General features: G+C 37.1%; 1 protein-coding gene across 1 annotated transcript in view; it reads left to right on the forward strand.

Moving 5' to 3' along the window:
• Positions 1-21,737, forward strand: part of STRIP2 (striatin interacting protein 2) — a 1,652,725-nt gene that overhangs the window by 704,928 nt on the left and 926,060 nt on the right. Inside the window, exon 6 of the mRNA XM_044088838.1 lies at positions 14,593-14,661. Coding sequence (XP_043944773.1) covers positions 14,593-14,661 — 69 coding nt within the window. The remainder of the gene's footprint in view (positions 1-14,592; positions 14,662-21,737) is intronic.

A 21,737-nucleotide genomic window follows, 5' to 3' on the forward strand; every position in this document is an offset into this window, starting at 1 on the left:
AACACCATGGATCTGAGTTTTTCAGACTGGTGCTAGTCCCTGCTGACAAATTTGCATAATGCCCACTTTGCCAATCTGTTGTTTCACAGGGCAGGCTGACTGATCAAGAAGGTGAGTTACTTTACTTTGCATGTGATGTTGTCTATGTTGTTGGTAAGAAAGTTAACATGAAAAGAAACAGAAATATGGGTGCATTTAGCGTTAAAGAGATTTTGCAATTTAATAACCTTAATGTATGCATCAGTAAATTATATTGTGAGCATTTTGTAATATATAGTGTATGGAGATTTTTTTTATGAGTAAGTTAACATTTACTCTCATATGATTTAATCATGCTTCTTATGGTGTCCACAGCAAGGCTGTACTAAATGTTTATATTGGAAATAGCACTGATAACATAACAGTACCCACAGTAGTAGAAATGAGAATTATACACACACTGAACTGAATAAAGATAAAATTAAAGTCACAGCACATATTAATTGAACAAATGTAACAGCAGTAATGTACACTAATCAACTCACCAGTGCAGCCTTTGTACATATATGCAAAGCATTAAATGAGTAAGTTTATCTTTTTTTATTTTTTTATGCCTTTTCAGTGTTCAAAAAATTGCATATTAGTTTTAATCAGACAAAACTGCAAGTATCTATAGGTCCAAGGCTGGTATTAGCAACATGTGAGTACTCAAAAAGACGAGGGTGTGATGGCAGAGGGGCTTTCCTTTAGCTGAAGATTTTGAAATCAGGTGGCTTGGTTCTATGACATGGGGGATAAAGCCATGACTAGGACCCATACAGCCTGAGTTTGATTTGTAGTTCAGGCACTGGAGGAGCCAGACATAGGAGGATAGGAATGAGTGATCAATACCAACTTACTTATCCAATGGGAAGGGGGGCTGACTTGCTGCAATGGACTGCAGACATTTGCTGCTGAAGGCAGGCAGCAATAGTTCAACATGTGCTTTGTCCCTGCCAAGCTGTGGCTGTGCCAGACTTCATGGGATGTGTATGGTAACGTGCACTCTGTCAGTGGAAGTCACTGCAGACCCTTGCCTCAGTCAATGTGCATGGTAATGTGCACTCTGTCAGTGTAAGTCACTGCATACCCTTGTGTCAAGGAATGTGCATGGTAATGTGCACTCTGCCAGTGTAAGTCACTGCATACCCTTGTGTCAGGGAATGTGCATGGGAATGTGCACTCTGTCAGTGTAAGTTACTGCATACCCTTGTGTCAGGGAATGTGCATGGTAATGTGCACTCTGTCAGTGTAAGTCACTGCATACCCTTGTGTCAGGGAATGTGCATGGGAATGTGCACTCTGTCAGTGTAAGTCACTGCATACCCTTGTGTCAGGGAATGTGCATGGTAATGTGCACTGTGTCAGTGTAAGTCACTGCATACCCTTGTGTCAGGGAATGTGCATGGTAATGTGCACTCTGTCAGTGTAAGTCACCGCGCACTTTGTGTCAGGGAATGTGCATGGGAATGTGCACTCTGTCAGTGTAAGTCACTGCATACCCTTGTGTCAGGGAATGTGCATGGGAATGTGCACTCTGCCAGTGTAAGTCACTGCATACCCTTGTGTCAGGGAATGTGCATGGGAATGTGCACTCTGTCAGTGTAAGTTACTGCATACCCTTGTGTCAGGGAATGTGCATGGTAATGTGCACTCTGTCAGTGTAAGTCACTGCATACCCTTGTGTCAGGGAATGTGCATGGGAATGTGCACTCTGTCAGTGTAAGTCACTGCATACCCTTGTGTCAGGGAATGTGCATGGTAATGTGCACTCTGTCAGTGTAATTCACTGCATACCCTTGTGTCAGGGAATGTGCATGGTAATGTGCACTCTGTCAGTGTAATTCACTGCATACCCTTGTGTCAGGGAATGTGCATGGGAATGTGCACTCTGTCAGTGTAATTCACTGCATACCCTTGTGTCATGGAATGTGCATGGGAATGTGCACTCTGTCAGTGTCAGTCACTGCATACCCTTGTGTCAGGGAATGTGCATGGCAATGTGCACTCTGTCAGTGTCAGTCACTGCATACTCTTGTGTCAGGGAATGTGCATGGGAATGTGCACTTTCTCAGTGGAAGTCACTGCACCTTATATCTACGAATGTATATGGGAACATACACTCTCTTAGTGCAAGTCACAGTGTACCCTTGCATCTGTGAATGTGTACATATCTGCAGTGTGGAGGAGTTTAGGCCACATAACACAATAATCTTGAGTGCTATTTAGTTTACTGTGTACAGTGACTAATGATTGCCCTATTAAGGAATGATCAGCTCATTTTATTTTTAGGGCTGATAGTTAGAAAGCATGGGGAGAAAAAATGTATCAAAAAAGATTTTGAGTTCAAGTATTGTCAGAAGCAGGTTGGGAGACTTTTTATCCTGTAATACAAGCCTATTAGAATTTCTCTGTCTTGCACCAGGTAGTATAATTATGTCTTACAAATAAAATGTCTACATGGGGCTATCTGTATCAAAACATGAATATTGAAGATGCATTTTTGAAACAGTGATTTTCTATTGTTTTTGCAAATGTGCAACGAGTCAAATTCCCTGTTTTGCCACATGAGGACAGTGTGTACTATTTAACTGCATCAAGTTTATTCTGTAGCATGGTAGGCTAGTACAGTCTACAGAGTAATAGAAGCTTTAATTTCACTATGCCAAGACTCCTCATCCTGGTAACATTTTATAAATTTAACAGCTTTCAGCACATAGCCCAATAGTTAGCTGACTATAGTTTTATTTGAGCTATGTAGTTACAAACATGTGGCAAAGTAATGTAGTATTTAGCATTGTCACCTTACAGAGCTTAGCTCCCCAACCTGGCTTCAAGTCGGGGTGCCTTCTGTGGAATTTGCATGTCCTGGGTTTTCATGGGGTCCTCTGGTCTCTGATCCCACATTTCAGACTGCTTGTAGATCTGTGTAGCATGTGCAAGTGGATGTGTGCATCATACAGTTGACTGGCATCCTTTTAAGAATTTCATTTCTCAGCCTTCTGCCTACTACTTACTGGGGTAATGTTTCACTTCATTCACTTCAACCTTGAATTGGATAATGAAAGTGTTGGAGGATGAGGGAATACATGGATAGAGAAATAACAACACATTCCCTTGTCCACTACTGGCATAAGAATATTGTTAATGTGCTGCTGTCCACATTACTTTCAGATGTGAAGCTGATAAAGCTCATACCACAACTCTGCTTTCTTAATTCTAACACTAACAGAAGAATAAGTCACTAGTCCTACTCATATGACTCAGGTGCAGTGCTTGTTGTCACTGCTCTGTTTTTCACAGATAGTCTGGCTAACCAGGTAGACAACTTGATTTTCTTTCCAAGAAGCCCTTTCTGTTTGGTGATGTCGATAACAAAATTAACACAAGTTAGATACAGTACACATTATCAATGTATTGTTTTTGAAGGGAAGCTGACAAAGAAGGTATTTTTCTCTTTCTATGGAATGTTATTGCCTGTGTTGATGATAACAAAATTAGTCTGCAAGGTAAGAGTGATATTAGTTCTATGTGTGAGTCTAGGAGGGAGGGGAAAACTTTTATCCTAAAAGCTCTTATCCGTTTGTGCTGCCATCCACTGCTTACATTCAAGATAGAGTGGGACATTCAGGGAGGGTTTTCTGTATCTCCCATCAGACAATATGTACTTCTGCTCATACCTTTTTGTACGGTAAATCAGTGTAGCACAGAGTGAACATGATTTTTCTTAGTGTCTTCCATTGGTTGTTAAGAGAGTGAGTTATTGACTGAGTAATCCAGCACTGGTTTTGCAACATCTGAGGTCTCCTGTCAGTGCTAAAAAGTGCAGAAGGCTTGGAAGCAGTGGATGTTGATTTTTTAGCACTTCGTACTGATGTTTTAATGCTGGAGAAGGAGCTATGTAGGCTTGCACGAACTCAATATGAGATTTTTCATTTAGAAGTTTGTTTGGCTGAAAATCTTATACCTCGTGGGTTGAGAGTTTTAAAGATGCCTGCGCAAACAGAAAATGACTCTCTTCTTCTAAGTGAGTGGCAGAAACTGAATATTTCTACCAGTTTAAGTTACCTCAAACTTCTTTTACAAGCAGCCAAGAGAAGGGAGGTATTAATTTTAGATACCATTAAAGAGAAACATGGTCAAATTAATACTAAATATCCCAATAGTGCTGTGACTGGACTATTAACAGATACCCTAGGTAATATTTGTGCATATAAACGTAAACTTTTACAGATAAAATTGAATAAATTGCAGAGGGATCGACGCGATTTCTCATTGGGCAATATTTTCACCTGGCCTCGCGATTTGCCTACCAGCTTCAGTAAGGAATCTCATGCCTCATATGAAGCATGCAATGACGTAGATTTACGAACTGATAGTGAAAGCGTTGACATACAACAACAGGAGCAGTCAAGAGAAACTACATGCACCTTAGTAGGAGCGCCTCTTTCCAATTGCACACAGAATGATAGTGCATCTAATTTAGGAGCCAGAAAAAAGACTATTATTACTTCGGCTGAAGTGCATAGGGAAGCGGAGTGTAATACTTCCACTGCTGATAACAACGGAGCTGTTGCTATACCAGCACAGCCTCATGGAGTAGCGCCATTTTTTCATTTGAATTTTCCACTTCCCATGAGGGACAGTTCATCGAATCGAAAGGGAGCACAGCAGCAGAACAGTCAGCACAGAGACAGAGGGAGGAGTACAACGCGATACAAGAGGAAGCACGAGGAAGAAGTGAACAAAGTGTATACCATCAAAAAGGCGTTTCAACAAGTAAGACATTAGTGACTAACTTAACAAAACGTGAATTAACTGCTTTGGAAGTCAATATTTTAAGTAAAGGTTTATCGTTTATCCAACTGCTAACATGTCTATTACAGACATAATTTTTTATTTTAAAATGTTTACTAGGAACCTTACACTGAAGTATATGTTTAAACATAACACTAATACTTCAGAAACTTCTCTGAGAAAACCAAGTACTTTTATTCCTAAGCCTATACCATTAGTTAATGCTTTTGAACAAATGTGTTTATCTGATTTCTATAAAGTCTATGAAGATAGAAATTTTAGTGGTAGAAAACATAATTTATCCAAGGCTGAATTTGAGGCATTGTGTGCTCTTGAGAATGATGTTAACTTTGTAGTTAGACCAGCTGATAAAGGTGGGGGGATTGTTTTACTTGATAGACAGGAGTATGACTGTTTAATGTATGAAATGTTGAATAATGTTGACTTTTATGAGAAAATAACCAGAGCTCATATGCAATCAATGGTCATTTTGGTTAATAAACAATTAGAGTCTTTATTGCAAATAGGGTTATTGACAGAGGATCTCTTCAAGTTTCTTAGGGTATTTCATTATACCGTCCCTATTATACAAGGTTTACCTAAGCTGCATAAGAATCTGATTAGACCCCCTATGCGTCCTATTGTTGCAGGAAGGGGATGGTGTACGGAATGTATTTCAGTATTTTTAGAGAAAAATTGAAGCCCTTAATAGATAATTCAGTATTTGTTCTTAAAGATACTGAGCACTTTCTCCATGATCTGTATGAAGGCACTAACTGTGGCATGTTGAATATTGAATATTTGTTTGTTACCCTTGATGTTGTTTCATTATTCACAGTAATACCCAATGATATAGGGCTTGCTTTTTTGAAAGAACAACTGATGAGTAGTAATCTATATAGTATGAATGAAATTCATTTATACATTGATTTGATGTCTATTGTTCTTCTGAATAATGTGTTTTTATTCAGTGATCAGATTTATTGGCAGAAGAATGGTGTGGCGATGGGTAGTGCCTGTTCGAATAGTTATGCGAACGCTGTTATGATGAAATGGGAGACAGATTTTTTAGAAGGGCCTTTTAAAGATTTAATTATTTTTTATAGAAGGTTTGTAGATGACCTTTTTATTTTGTGGAGAGGCTCTGTTTTAGAACTAATGAGTTTTGTTGAGTACATTAACAGTATCACCCTCTTTTTGAGGTTCACTTTGAACTATTCAGATGCTAGTATAAATTTTCTGGACGTGATAGTGGAAAAGGACAGTTCTAATGTGATGTCAACTAGACTATATAGAAAGGAATGTCACGTTAATAGTTTGCTATCTAGGGATAGCATGCATCCAGACTATGTCTTTAGAAATGTAGTCCAGAATCAATTCTATAGGGCTTCTAGATTGAGTGCAAAGAATAGCGAATTTGAAGAGCAGAAACATAAGACCATTAATGAGCTTACAGAGAGAGGTTATGATTATGGGATGGTAGAGTATAATGCTACTCAAGTCTCTAAATTGAGAGTAGGGCCAAACCGTATTTTTCAAAAAGGTCAGCTGGTGGCAATACCAATAGAGCAAATAATATTAAGGTTTGTATTCCTTACTCAAGAGATGTTATGAGGTATACTGAAATTATTAGCCAACATTGGGATATTCTGTTAACTGATCCGCAATTAAGTGAAATTATAGGCCCCAGACCTCAGTTCACTTTTAAGAATAAGAAGAATTTAAGAAGAAGGTTATGTAATGTTAAGGAAGTAAAGTATGCCCCGACAGTACTTGGTACTAGATCATGTGGTAAATGCTCGCAGTGCAAGTACATTAATAAAGAGCCTTTCTTTGCACATCCTGACACAGGCAGAGTGTATGACATCAGGGTTCAGGCTGATTGTGAAACTATGCACGTGATTTATTTAGCTAACTGTGTTGCCTGTAGATGTTTCTATGTTGGCAAGACAGATCGTTCTCTAAAGGATAGAATAAGAGAGCATTATTACCATATAGGTAAAGGGAGTAATACTAATGCTTTAGCTAAGCATGTACAAAATATGGGTGTACAACATAAGTTTATGTTTATGGTTGTCTCTAGGACATATGAGAGTTTTAGAGTGGGTGATATTAGAGCTAGAACTGAGGAAGTAGAGGCTAGGTGGATAGTCATGCTTAGAGCCAATTATGGTCATGGTTTAAATGAACAGGTGCCTTTGAAGCCTGTTCTTGGTAAAAGAGCTCTACATAGGTAATCCTGTCTTTTATTTATTTATTTGTTTTTTATATTTTTTATTTTTCTATTTTATAATAATCGTAGATTGTTTATTAAATATGCTTATATGCTCATTAGAATGTGCTTATATATATATTGTTATATATCTGTTCTTTATGCAGGGTGTATGTTTTATTAATAGTGTATATGTAGTATATATGTATGTTTTAAACTGATTTTAAGGTCTCCCTTTTAAAAGTTAATTAGAGTGCATCATGTGATTATTCAACCTGGCTATTTAAGGTGTGTTTTTTTGTATCAGTTTTACACCTGAAGAAGCATTTTGTGAAAGCGCTAGTGTGTTGTAATAAAGCAGTTCTGCATAGATTCGTTTCCTGGTATTTTTCAAGTTCATTGTGGATTCTGGAGCCTACTCTCAGCAGCTTTGTGTGTATCCAGTTTATAATCATGGATTAAAATTGAAATGGGTCTATATGAAGCTGTGTCTGATGGGCCTATACCATCTTTAGGTGTTACAACCACTACAGCTTTCTTCCAAGATGTTTGTTCTTACCTTTCTTCTAAAATACTGTTAAACAAAACCTTCCATATCTTTTTCACTGTCTTCACTCGTAACTTCTGAATATCCATAAGAATACCATCTGTTTCTGGTGACTTTCCTGCAGATGGATTGTACAACACCATTTTTATCTCATATCCCCCTGTCTTAACTGTTAATTGTTGAGCCTTATCTACCTTTAACCTTGGCGTATCTAAGTCTTCCATAAATATTTCCATTTGTTCTGTTTCTTGATTTCCATATTTCTCTCCTTTATGCAAATTGTCTTAAAATTTCCAAAATATCTCTTAATACCCCATATATGATCAATGGGTATTGTTCTTGTTACAGGCTCCCTTAGTTTTGTGACAACACTTTCTACTTCTGTTTTTGTAGTTAATTGTGCTAAAACATTTTGTGCCCTGAGTTAGTATGGAAAAAAATGTTGGTTAACAGCAATCTTTCTAAACTCCTGCATATTATCAAGATACTCCCTGATTTTCTCTTTAGCACTCTGCAATTGTGTCTCTTCTTGTTCTGTGAGATTTCCCTTCTGCAATATTTTATCCTCTGTATGCCCCTTTAAATATTTCCTATTAGTTCTTAACCACATCTCTTTTCCTTTTATTTCTACCTTGTTTTTATTTTATCCCACTCACTAGCTATAACTTATGAAGAAATTTTTATCTTCAGTAGTAAATGTCAAACAATTTCCACTACCCATTCCTTAAATTGCTGTCTTTTTAACAGGTAGGTGGGAAAGTGCCAGTCTGTCATTTTTACTTCATCACCCTTAGTTTTGTCGGTGCATGATCTGAAATATTTCTTGGATATTTGTTGAAGGTTTCAAATTAATGCACATATTCCTGTGAAATATAATTTCTGTCTAGTCTACTGCAGTTACAGTACCTTGAAGAATAATATGTACATTCTCTCTAAGTTCCTTTACTGAATTCACATCTTCTATACCAGATATTTTCACATATTTCTTCAGAAATCTATCCTCTTACATTTTCCCTTACAGGCCCCCCAGATGCATCCTCATTGTTGCAAATCAAGTCCCAGTCCCCAGATGTAAGTAATATTGCCTGATGAAAGCTGATTATTTCTCCCAAAAATTACTTAAGCTCTATAATACAAGTTTTTGCTGGAATATAAATACACGTCAGCATAATCCTCCTCCCTTCCCAGTAGTCTCTTCCTACCAAAAATCTACCATTATTGTCTTTTTTTCCTTCTTCTGTCACTATTGGAGATCCTGTAGCAATTACAATAATTACTCCCATTTCCTTCGTCGCTGATATTTTGCTGAATATCCATCCTAAAATCTTTTTTTTATTAAATTCACATGCTCATTTCTTTCCAAATGTATCTCCTGCAGCATTGCTATTTGCATTTTGCATTTCCTAATATAATTCAATACTTTTACCTTTTTGTCTATAGCTGTAAGGCCATTTACATTCCACAATAATATGGATAGCATAGTTTTTCTGATAAGAAGTTATTGTTCCCACCAATTACACGACAACTTTAATGTTTGGCAGATTAATCTTTTTATACAGTTGTTTTTTGTCATCTCCAATGAACCTATGTCACATTTTTTCAAAACGTTTTGTTCTAATGAAAACCCTCAAACAAAAAAACTAAATATATCTTTCAAAATACCACCATAGCCTATTAACTTAGCACAAGCATGCAAAACGATGTATGTCTTCCAAAAATTAAGGTTAACCCTCCTGATAGGAACAATTGCCCCAAATCACCAGCTGCACCCACAACCATTACCTAACCTAAAATTAAGGTTACTCATGCTAAACTACATATTACAGCCAGTGTTCCCACTACACTGATTGCTGTCTGTTCTTTTCTTATCTTGGTTCCCCTCCCAGATGGGAAAAATAGCTTATATGCTTTCAGAAAATATTAACTTTTAGTCTTAAGAAAAAGTACACAAGAGGCCTTTAAATAAAACTGAATTATACACTGTTCTGTTAAATGCATTAATGTATTAAGGCTGCTAAGGAAGGTGCAATCTTTTATTCACTTCCAGTTATTTCATACTGTATTATTTACTGAACTGCTTGCCCTTATACCTTTCAGTTTTGCATTTCTATAAGTAAACAGTACTCTGAACTCTCAAGATTGTTTGTACCTGAAGACAGCTGATTTCCATGGAAAAATAAGAACAGTATGCACTGCCTTCAGCAGCAGACTTTTTAACCCAGTGAACATTTGCTAAAAGAAAAGAAAACAAGTACTGTCATTGCATATGCAAGAAACTTAGCACTTTTCATGGTATTCATCATTTTGTCTTACTTTACAAGTCTGCTTGCTTACAGAAAACACTTGTTTATAGATTAAGTCAAAGGCATTAATCCAGACATTCACCTAATTGATTGAGAGTAATCAACTCAACTCTGTAGGCAGCACAGTGGATAGCATTGTCGCCTCACAGTAAGAGGTTCCCCTGTTCGATTCTCAGCTGGGGTACCTTCTATGATGAGTCTGCATGTCCTCCCTGTGTTCCCATGGGTTTCCTTTCGGTGCTCCAGTTTTCTCCCACATTCCAAAGACATGTGTTACGTGGATTGGGCACTCTAAATTGGCCACAGGTGTAAGTGTGTGGTGTGGATGAAGTACAGCATCAGGGCTAGCCACTGGCGGTTGTAAACCTTGGCTCTAGATAATTCTCACTATTGAAGTGATACCCCGACCCCATGTACAAAAATGGGAAAAAGGGGTTCTGGATGGATGGATCTCAACTCTACATATAATATAATGAGTACACTTTTACACCCCATCCCCTATCCAAAAAACCCAAGATTAGTATATATTAACTTAAACTATCTTTTTTTCAGTCTTCCTTCTCTTTGTACATTGTAATTCATGTTCTTTAAATTAAAAAAGTACTTGTTTACTGTAATGTCTTTATCACATATAACAATCACTGAAAAGACTCATCCTCACCCCCACATTTAAGATACCCCTCACAGTATATTACACAAATCTGCTTTACCATATAACATGCAGTTAATATCATTTAATTTTTTTACCAATAGAAGTAAGGACAAAAATTGTTTTACTTACAATTACTTTTTTCCTCCCAATGTAAACATTAATGACATAAAGTGGAATATATGTTTTACAGTCCACCCACAAGTTTAACAAACTCATCAAAGTCCAGTCTTTCTCAGCCACTTTTTCTTGCAAAACCATATTTCACAAATATGATTGATGTTTTATAGTCTCACACTAATTTCAGTGTTGCTGGTCTTCTTCCAGGCCATCACCATCTCCCAACACCAGACTCAGGATCACATCCAAGGTACTCACGATTCTTCTAGTCAATTCCTGTGATTTTTTTCCCACTTAAGTATTTTCATTTCAAACATTTGAAAAGGTTTCACTAGCAAAGTCCGTCTATGAGCTTTATTTTGAGAATAATGAGAAGCAGAACCCTACTCTGACCGATGGCTCACTTTTTGTTGGATAAACTTTTGCATTTCCTCCTTAGCCTGTTCTGCATGAAAAAATGTCTTTGATTCCCCCAAGAAAAAATATTCTGAAGACAGCTGGTACAACAGCTTGAATCTCACACCTCCGTCTTGACATTCCTTTATTTCTAAATTAAATTTGCTTCTCTTCTACTTTTGATATGGCACCTCCACACATGATCGAAATTTCAGAAAGCCGAAACCCATATGGCCGAGACCATATGATCAACTTTTGAAATTTTGGTCATGCAGAATGGGCATCTCCGTATAGTGTGGAATGGGAAGATTCCCATCTTTCACACTGTAGTGCAGTCTCAGAGTTGGTATATTTAAATTGCAGGGGGTGCAGGGGAGCTTGCCCCTCTGATAGCAACGTGTAGGTAAGTTTTCGTTTTGTCAGGATCAACTCTCTCTGCTGGTATGACTGCATCTTTACTCATACAGGTCTTGGTTGCTTTCTCATGTCCAGGTTTGGAGCACGATGAGCCCTTTCATTTAACAAATCTTGCTGTACCATACCAGTCCAATTCTTATTTGAGCTTTCATAAAATTAATGCAGTCTGTTATTTCCAGTTTCTCTGCTACAACAGAAAATCTCAAGTTTTCTCTGCATGGTCTGCCCTCCAACTCTACCATTTTTTGAAATAGCTGTTTGTGAGAAGTCTCTTACTCAGCCAGCCTTTTCTCCATTTCAACCTCAGATATTTTTTTATGTTTTATCAGTTCTTCTGAATAATTAGTTAAAGCTTCCTCTATTTTTCCAGCCTTTTGATATTTTAGGTGATATACTCCTTCAGTGTTTTATTTATTCCAATCAGCTTTGAGTACATTTGATTTATTTTTCCCCTAAATTACTGGAAGCCATCTCTTGTATCAGAGCTGGAGCCTGAACTGCTTTTTGCTGAACAACTTCAGGATTCTTCCCAGTCAGTGTTTTCTCCATCTTTTCTAGTTGATTTTCTTTCATGTTCTCCAAGTTTCTTTTTGTTGGCTTCCATAATTTTACTCAACCTGGCAGAATTACTAGCTGTTATCACCCAGTTTCTTTCTTCATACCGGGAAAGCTGAAATTAAAATTTTGATCCATGTGCAGCCATCTTAAAAGCTCTATGTCTCTATTCTTAGGTGAGTGTCTTCAAGGTGTATGAGTAGTAATGTCTTTTGGCCTCCATTACGTGGTGCCACCGTAGTATATTTTTCCAGCACCTGTCCCCCTAGTAGTGACAGCTAACCATCATCAGCCCTGCTTCCCTCCCTCTTTGACCTCAGTGATTTTTTATGTCTTATTTTGTTTTACGAGTTACTGTTAGTTTGATCTGTCACCTTGGCTCTGTGCCACAGGTTGTCACATGCTGGTAAACAGATAAGATTGTTTTCAAGGCTTAGAGTGTCATAACAGTACTACTAATAATTTCTGTTGGAATTACTAATCAAAGTGTACCTGCTGGACATTACTATAAAATGGCAAAATTACCACCTTCACTCACGTGACTTTAGAATGAAACAGTGGTAGTATACATCCAGCCTCTAAAAATGATGGCAACCTCCTTTAGGGGCAAATGCACCAAGATACATGACACATGCAGTATATACAGACATGATGTAAGGATTAAAGATATTTTGAGAATGAGCTAAAATGTACATTGTCACTCTGTTGGAGAATAAACGTTCTCCAGCAGGTTTTAATGTACAGCTACTGCATGATCAAAACAAGCCTGTTGCATCAAAGCAGCATATTACATTTCCGTAATGTTCAGAGTGAAAAAAAAGCAACCATTGTTTTTACATTCAATAAACACCTCTTTGTTTAGTGAATATAGAATTAAAGTAAATAAAAAACTCAACTAGCAAAAGTAACTGCAGAAGTTAAGAGGATGTGCCATATTTAGCAAGGTGCAAAAGTTAAAAAAGAATAATGCGAGAGGGGGGGGGGAGTGTGTGCGTGTGTGTGTGTGTGTGTGTGTGTGTGTGTGTGTGTGTGTGTGTGTGTGTGTGTGTGTGTATGTGTGTGTATGAGACAGAGAGAGAGAGAGACAGTCAAAGGGAGAACATAGTTCTAAGTGCAAAAGACATTCCATGTACCATCAAGACAGATTGCCTAAACAGTAAGAGCTATGAAACTCATGTCTGGCAGTATTGACTGACTATAATCCTCAGTGATTTACCAGAAAAATCAGCCATTGTACAAGGGACAAAGCAAAATTATGCAGCAAAATCATGTATGTTCTGCAACACCAGGGATAGTTAAGAGGCATGAGGGGTGGGGGTTTCAGTGCCCTACATTGTATATTTTTTCATTCACTTGCTCACAATGAGATATCTTAGGTGTTTTCAGTCAGCAAAGTGGCAGTAATTGGTGTGCATGTTTGTTTGTCAGTGTATGAGTGTGTGACATTAAATTCTTACATAACTTATATTTTGGATATAAAATGCTTCCTCCAACAACAATTACAATTTAAATTACAATTACTTTGAAATGTAATTGTAATTGTAAATGTGCCTACTTTACTATAATTGCATCTGTAACTAAACTATGTTATGCAGAGCTTTTCTCCCCGGGCCTCCGCTGAAAACGGGCTCCCCGAGCCCAGTGGACCTCCCTGGTCATCAAACTGTAAATAAATAAATTACATTTATTATAGCAATTTTGAAAACATTAGGTGGAAAAAGTGTTTTATATAAAAATAAGTTTATACTACTAAAAAAGCCAAATACAAAAATTTATCACATAGTCTGTTCTCTAAGTAAAATAATGCCCTCCAAGGTGGGTGTTATCAGGGGAAATAATGCCCTTTCACTGGTGGTAAGGCTCTCCACCTGCAGTGTAGGGACTCACAACACCCTTTGCCAGGTGTTTTTTCCTGATAATGCCCACCATGTCTGACATTATTGCTTGCTTAAATGACTGTTTTGGAATATATATTTTGGTTTATACAGAGAAATCTTGCAGATAGGAAACCAAACCTTCTCGATGGATGGCCATAGTCTTATAGCTGCCTGCATTAACTAATCAGCTGTTTGACTCCTCAGATGGGTCATGATACTGATGCCTCCCTTTCACTCCAGTTATAACTTCTTTTTCTATTGGCCTAATATGTAAGTGACTTATCTGTTTTAATGAGTGTGCAACAGCTTCCACCTAAGCTTCTGTTTTCAGCTGGTAATGAAGTGCTTCAATATGGCATGGCAGTCCCTGTATAGCTCTTCAGATATCTTAGTCACTTGGCTAACTTATTTTCCAAGAATTCATTTTAGCTGTCTTCATATATTTGCTGTTAAAACAGATACTGCATATTGAATTTATGAGGAAAACAAGACTGAGCATTGTTTATGAATTACGTTGATGAAAGTCTCATTGTGAGTTATATGACATTTCATTTCATTTTATTTTAATTTATTCATTTTATTACTAGTTTGTTGATAAATGTCTCTAATTTTTATAGGGTTGTTCACAGTCGGATATACATGTAGTATATGTGAAGTTCTAGGTTGTACAATTACTAATAATTCCTATTTCCTTTTTGTAGTAACAGCCAGGCATGCAGCAGCGCACTGAGAAAACCAGCCATTTCCTTAGCAGACAGCACAGAGCTCAGGTAATGACCATGCGAAGCAGTATATCATGCTGCATTTTGTCTTATGTAGAAAACCAGTTTTAAATGCAAGTGAGTGAGTCTTCTGCATGAACCTACACTAAATTAAGTGCTTTGCGAGACCAGGTCACATCTTTAGCTGTAGTGGTCATCAAATAAGGACAAACAGTCCTAATAAAAGTACTCTCTCCTTGTTACAAGGAACCAGATATCTGCTAGAACCAGTGCTGAGGAAGTGGTGGATAACCGGCATATCCATGCAGAAAAATCACATAGAGGCTGAGATATTCCTCAAAAACAGGTCAGAGTCAGGATACACAGAAATAAGGTTAGATATACAGCACAAGATGCAGGGTATGTACACACAGAATGCAGCAGCAGTTGTTAAATATTTGTAATAGACGAAATGAGGAGGTATAAGGTAAAGAAGATGTGGAAATCAGAAGAAGTTTCCACTGTATAACTAAGGTTTGCATGACCATGGTGGGGGGGGGGGGGGTAGACATTTATTAAGGATGCAGAAGACATTTGGAGATGTCTGTCAAGATGCCGTGTGCATGAGATACCTTAATGTTCATCTGCATTGGTTAGCTGCATTCACTTTTGGAAATGAAGTGCATCCTTTCATCAGTTATGCATCATGTTTACTTCTTTTTGCTTTTGGGATAATCCATCTTGAACATAAGCAAAGAAAATGCTTGGGTTGTCAAATGATTTTCTACAGTAGGGCAAAAATCTATGTTTATTAAACAAAATAGAAAATAATAAAAAGTGAGTGCTTTCGCGATAACACTATCGCTTCTTCAGACAGAGGTTTTTGCCAAGCCGTGTTGGCTCGGTACGTGTTTTTTACTTCAAGTTTACACAGTTTTCTTGTACCACACCTTTCACCTGTTCCAGTTAATTTTTGCTTTTTGTGGATTTTCTATAGTAAATGTAAAATTCTGTTTTGAGGAAGGAGACAAATTTGTTTCTTTTGATCATGGAGTCAGGTAAATTTTGAGTCAGAACTTTGAAAAAAGTTCAGCACAGTACTTTATGGTGCTATGTCTTGAATATCATGCAAACAAGAAAAAAAATCATCTGTCAAGCCTTCAAGGGAATTTAGAAAATTAACATAAATTCTATTTGAGGGTGATAAATGTTTGTTTTTGCTTGGATTTTTACATTCTTGAAGTGCAATCAGAAAAAAGACATTTTTAAGTCTGCATTTGTCAGTCTGAATGCAGTAGTAAAACTCTGCAAAATGTGATTCACACAGTAGGAACAAAATCACATTATTGCTGGAAAAGTAATCTTGGGCCATGTTTGCTAAAAAATGACCAACATATAACTCATAAAGAGTTTAGAAAAATGCCTGTGCAACAGATTTTGGGAAAAAAAATATTATAAATTGCTGAAGCTACTTGGGATTTGGTCCTTAAAACTGAAGGCAAACTTGTTGAGGTGTGTCCAGTTAGGAATGGTATTTCCTGGATTTTTTATTTTTTTTGCATACCCCCAACCCAGTATTATGCAGCTAATTATGAAACTCCTTTGATGTCAAACTGATTCTGCAGAATGATGCAAACCTGATAAAAAATGGGAGTTTGACTAGTTTGACTGATAATGACTATACTCATTACATGTCTGTGTTTACCAAATTAAGCGCTGTGCCCTAGCTGTGGCACATTTCTGAGTAAAAATTCAGCACAAAAGCACAAACACAAAAGGATTACTTTGTCCAACTGGGCTGTTCAACTTGATGTGCTTTATTACATTGAATATAAAATAATACTGTTTTGAGAAGCCCTGTAGTAATATACTGTAAGCACTTATCTCCGTTTATGATCACTTGTCAGGGAATACATGTCCCTGAGTTACAGAAGAAGTGAATGCTGCAGTGTTATATGATAAGTATTAGTGATGGGATTGGTCTGCATTTGGAGGGCTGCGCACACTACAGGAGGGAAGATAGATCATTTCCAGATACCGGTCAGTAAACCAAGTCATTATTCATGAAATCAAAACTTACCAAAGTAAAGCAACCAGAAACTGGCTTGCTAACAGCAATAAGCATTCAGCAGCTGCAGATAGTAAACAAAAATGTATGTTTTACATAAGAGAAGGTAATGCCATGCAGAGTGCACAGTCTGTGCTTCTCTTATACCCTCCCTAAATATCTCACCTCCAAATTTGTTATTGCTAGTGAATTAATGATGTACTCTCATCATATTTTGCTTATGACACACTTGCATTGCCCAGTTTATATTAGATAAGATGTATTTTATTAAATTGTATGGCTACCAATATTTCCTTTACTGTTATTAAAGGGTTAAATTTAAGCAAAATACACTTTGTCTTATTTCTGACATCAGATGTTAGTAAAATAGAGATGTGTTAGTGTTGTGGTATGATTAACTCGGGTATTTCTAGGGTCCCTGTTGCATTTTCTTTATGTTTCTGTGGCAGGATAGTGGGCAATTATGTTTTTTTTTTTACTTTAACTTTTACAAGTGAAATCACACTTGTAGGCTCTGCAAATCTGCTTTTCCTTGTTTCAGAAAGAAGGCAAAGGGTGACTTGCACACCCCATTAGTGGTTCCCTTCTGAAAGAGTGGCTGTCACAGGGAGATTAACCACATCCTGTGCAATTTCACGTGGCAGTGGATTAGGGAAGCTGAGGAGAAGGAGGAGGTGAAGTTTATTTAATTTTTTTAATTTCAGTAACCTTTGGTTATACTTTTACTAATGGGTCATTTGCATGGACTGACACTAGCAGACTGATTATCTAATTCCCTGGTACTGTTTGTGCTGTTTAGTTATGGTGGGGGGAGGGATGATGATGATGGACATAGACACACATAACGCACTTGCGCGCACACACACACACACACACACACACACACACACGCAGAAATTCATAGTCAAAAATGTCTGACATTCAGAAAGCAGATAATTTCTTCAGCTGAAACATAGTTTGCTATACTCATTGGACAAATCCAAGCACTTTGTTTTGAAATTTATTTATTTGTTTATTTGTTTAAATGTGTTAAAAGTTAGGTAAGCACTGGGCCAATTTCAAATTTAGCCCAGAGATAAAGCAAGGATAACAAAATATTTTTTTAAACAATCCATACAGCAAGAACTTTAAACATTATGTGCTGACAGTAACAGGAGATACAACAGGTGTTATCTGCTTTATGTACGCAGTAGTTACAGTACATTCGATAATATATATGGTTATGATCGGGTCTCTGATTGTAACCATGTTATTATGTGTTTGAGACATGGATGTCAAGAAATTCACCTCGAGAGCGAAGCTGAAGACGTGAATCTTGCATTCCATATCGAGAGCACAATAACTGGTTAGGATCTGTGAGACCCAATCCTAACTCTTTGTAGGGCATGGAGATTTACCTATTCCATGTAGTATCAGTTAAAAAGAAAAAAACATTACTGGCTTTCAAAGCCAGTAAAGCACTCACAAAGAAAGCAAGTAAATATAAGTGGAAGAAAAAGTGAGGGACAGTTTATTTAGTTAAATAATGAAAGTGTGAAATGAAATGAGTGAAAATATGAGGCAAGATATTTAGGAACATTTGAGAATGAAGGAACGTCCCTTTTATGAGACCTGACTGTAACAGTACTTAAGGGATGTGTGTAACAGTTGTTACACTTCTCTGAAAGTACTGCTACATTCAGGTCTTGTGCTACAGAAACACTTTACAGGTTTGTCTTTTTTCCGACTTTGTAGGTCAGGCAGTCAGGCTGGTGGGAGTTAGGCTATTTGCCAATTACAGCAAATGTCAGTGAGCAAGTGTGTCTTGCACTAGTAGCACAATACCACTTGTAGTAGACCCTAAAAGGTTAAGATTTGTGAGCAGATCATAATTATTTGTAATGCACGGTGCTTTATCTGCTCCATGGACTGACAGTTACACACAGACACACACACACACACACACACACACACACACACACACACACACACACACACACACACACACACACAGCACAAAGTGTTTTATAAGTTTTAAAAGCTGATAAAGCACTAAACCCTGTCAAGAACATACAGTAGCACACCTCGACTTCATTGCTTAAGAATTCTGAACAAATCCAAAAATAATGGTGAAAAAAAGGATCAGAATCAGACAGTCATTGCTCTATTTACAGATGACATTATTTTATACCTGACAAAACCAGAAAGAGACATTACAGTGTTATGGAACATTTTGAGACAGTTTCAAACCTTTTCAGGATACAAAATTAATGAAGCTAAAACAAAAGCAATAGCAGTAAATGATGTACCCACACACGAATTGGTTCAGCAATATCCAAACTTATGGGGACATGATAAAATGAAGTATTTAGGAGTCTGGATTAAAAATGACACCAGTGTGGCAGCCAAAGATATGTGGGAAGAGACTAAAGAAAAGATAATACAAAAACTAAGAAAAATAAAGCTCTGTTATATGGATATCAACAATAATATACAAGCAGCTAAAATGTTTTAGTCCCCTTAGACTTATACATTGGCCAGGCATATTTTTATCAACCAGAGGAGAAGTTCTGCATAGTAATTAATAAAGAGCTAAGGATTTTATCTGGGAAGGGAAGACAGCAAGAGTCAAATGGGATAAGCATATTCTTCCAATAGAACTGGACAGATTGGGATTACCTGAGTTAAAAGGGTATTTCAGAGCAGCATCATTAAGGCTCCTATACATAGCACACGCAAAAAAAACTATAATTCAGAGTGGAAAGAGATGATGGTGAAACGGGGAAGCTCAAGTAACAAGGAGAGACTGGGATTTTGGATGCAGACCTTTAAGGAGAACAACAACAATCATACAGATTATTATATTCAGTAAATAGCTGAAGGTCGTCTAAGAATTAAGCCAACACGGGAATGGAGAAAGGAGATTCTGCTGATAGGGATGACTGCAATTAGGGATGTAGACAATAGGCAAGAGGGGGCAGGAATATATTAGAGAAAACTGGCAAAGGAACCAATGTATTGGGAGCAAGTACCTAGAGAGGGAATGGTAATAGAATGGGGAAGACGTGTAGAACTTATTTGGACTGCAGGCCAGAGATTGACTTCCATTTCAATGATTGATATCGGAGTATAGGTAAAGAGAAAGAAGTAGGGGGGTCCTAAATGAAAGACCAGCACTGGTAGAGTTTTTAGTATAATCTAGAACAGAAATTGCCATTAAGAAAGGAATAACATATCAAATATTGCATGATAACTATAACAATCAGTCAGAGGAGGTTAGGATTGGAAAGAGATTAAATAAGGAATTCACAAAGAAATAATGGGGGAATATATATATATATATATATATATATATATATATATATTTATGTCTCCCAAATATGCAACAAATCTAGAAGATGTAGGATCTTTGCCTGGAAGTGTTTACATAGGTATTTTTATACTCCAAGCAGACTTCAAATAATTTTTCCTCAGGTACATAGCAAATGTTGGAGGTGTGGTGGGGAAGAAAGAGGTAACTGGAAACATATTTTCTGAGAATGTAATGAAATGAGTTAGCAGACTTTGAAGATTCCCTGCAGACTGCTTTGTCAGAGATGCTGGGTGTTTAAATTGGAGTAACTAGGGAAATGATGTTTTTGAGCTGTGATACAGAATCGGAATTGCCTAGACATAGTAAGGCCTTGCTTGGGTCTAATTATGATGGCTGCCAAAAAAGCAATTGCTAGAAAATGGAAATCAAAGTCTAAACCAACTTTACTAGAAGTAGTGAAGATAGTAACCGAGATAAAACAAATGGAACTGGGATCTTTAGAAAAGGGAAGAAGCAAATTACGTAGAAAAAATGTGAAATGTGGGATAAAAGAAGGCAGGATTTGAATGAGCTATGTAATGGTTTACTGACAATGACTGAATATGTTAAAAGTGACGTAATGTTTGCAGCTACAGTTGTGTCGGCACATTTTGGAATGTATAATGTTTGCATGTGAGATGGTGTCACTATGGTTCATTTTCATTTATATAAATGTAACATGGCCTCTCTCATACATGATAATTTAATAAAGATATTTCTTGTTTAAAAAAATCAGGCAGTTATTAAGTACTGCTCTAATTCACTTAAAGTGTTAATAGAACAACAAGAACAGGTTTTGCCTAAACATGCATTTTCTGATCAACGAGAAATATGAAACTCTAATGTCTGGCATTTTTGACCGACTACAATCCTCAGTGATTACTAGAAAGTTAAAGTTGAGAGGCAGACACAGCAGGCAGAAATAAAGTGCTCCTTTGTAGATTTTGCAGCTTTTACAGCTGTTAAACCCTTCACTCTGCAACGCTTTCTGTTTATATGTGTTGCAGAGTGAAGTTCTATCGAGCTTTTAAAAACTATTTACATTCTTGCTACTGTTCTTTGCTGGCTGGCGTTGCCTACTGTTAGTATCTTGTGCAAGACACAATCTTAACTGCACTTAAGTATCCTTAACAAGGATAAGTACTTCTAAGTGCTGTTAAGATCCGGTCTCACATTAGGGAAGTGATTAACAAATGTATTTGTCCCTGATTTTAGAGCATAATCGTGGCTCAACATTCACTACACTGTTATGTAGGATACCACCACATGCAAACCACACAGAAAAAAGGGAGGTAGGCATATAAAGTAAGGTTGAATGAACTATGACAGTGTAAAATTAATAACTGTCAAGAACTGTAAGGAGTATAGAGGGTGGGTAGATGAAAATAGTTCTTTAAATTTGGGCAATGAGGTCTGAAGGGAGGCAGCTGCTTATTAGGTCTAAGTACTTAAAAGTTTTTTTTTTTTACTCAGTGTAGCCACAGTGATGTTCAGTGTGACTAATCACTGTGATGTGTACCTTTGATAGACCTTCCCAGCAAAGTTTGAGAAACAGTGAGTAAACTAAGAAAAATAATGGTGTCACCCATGGATTCTTGATTTCTTTAAGCATACTTATATCAGTAGATTCAATGTTTATTTTACTGTTAGACTGCATCAGTGGCATATTCATTATTTAGATTATTTTCTCTGTTGTAAGGTTGAGTATAAAATTTATACTAAATTACATGGAAAACCACCCACGTC

This window comes from Protopterus annectens, chromosome 11.part0 (assembly GCF_019279795.1).
Source record: "Protopterus annectens isolate FY-2018-M chromosome 11.part0, PAN1.0, whole genome shotgun sequence".
Lineage (NCBI taxonomy): Eukaryota > Metazoa > Chordata > Ceratodontiformes > Protopteridae > Protopterus > Protopterus annectens.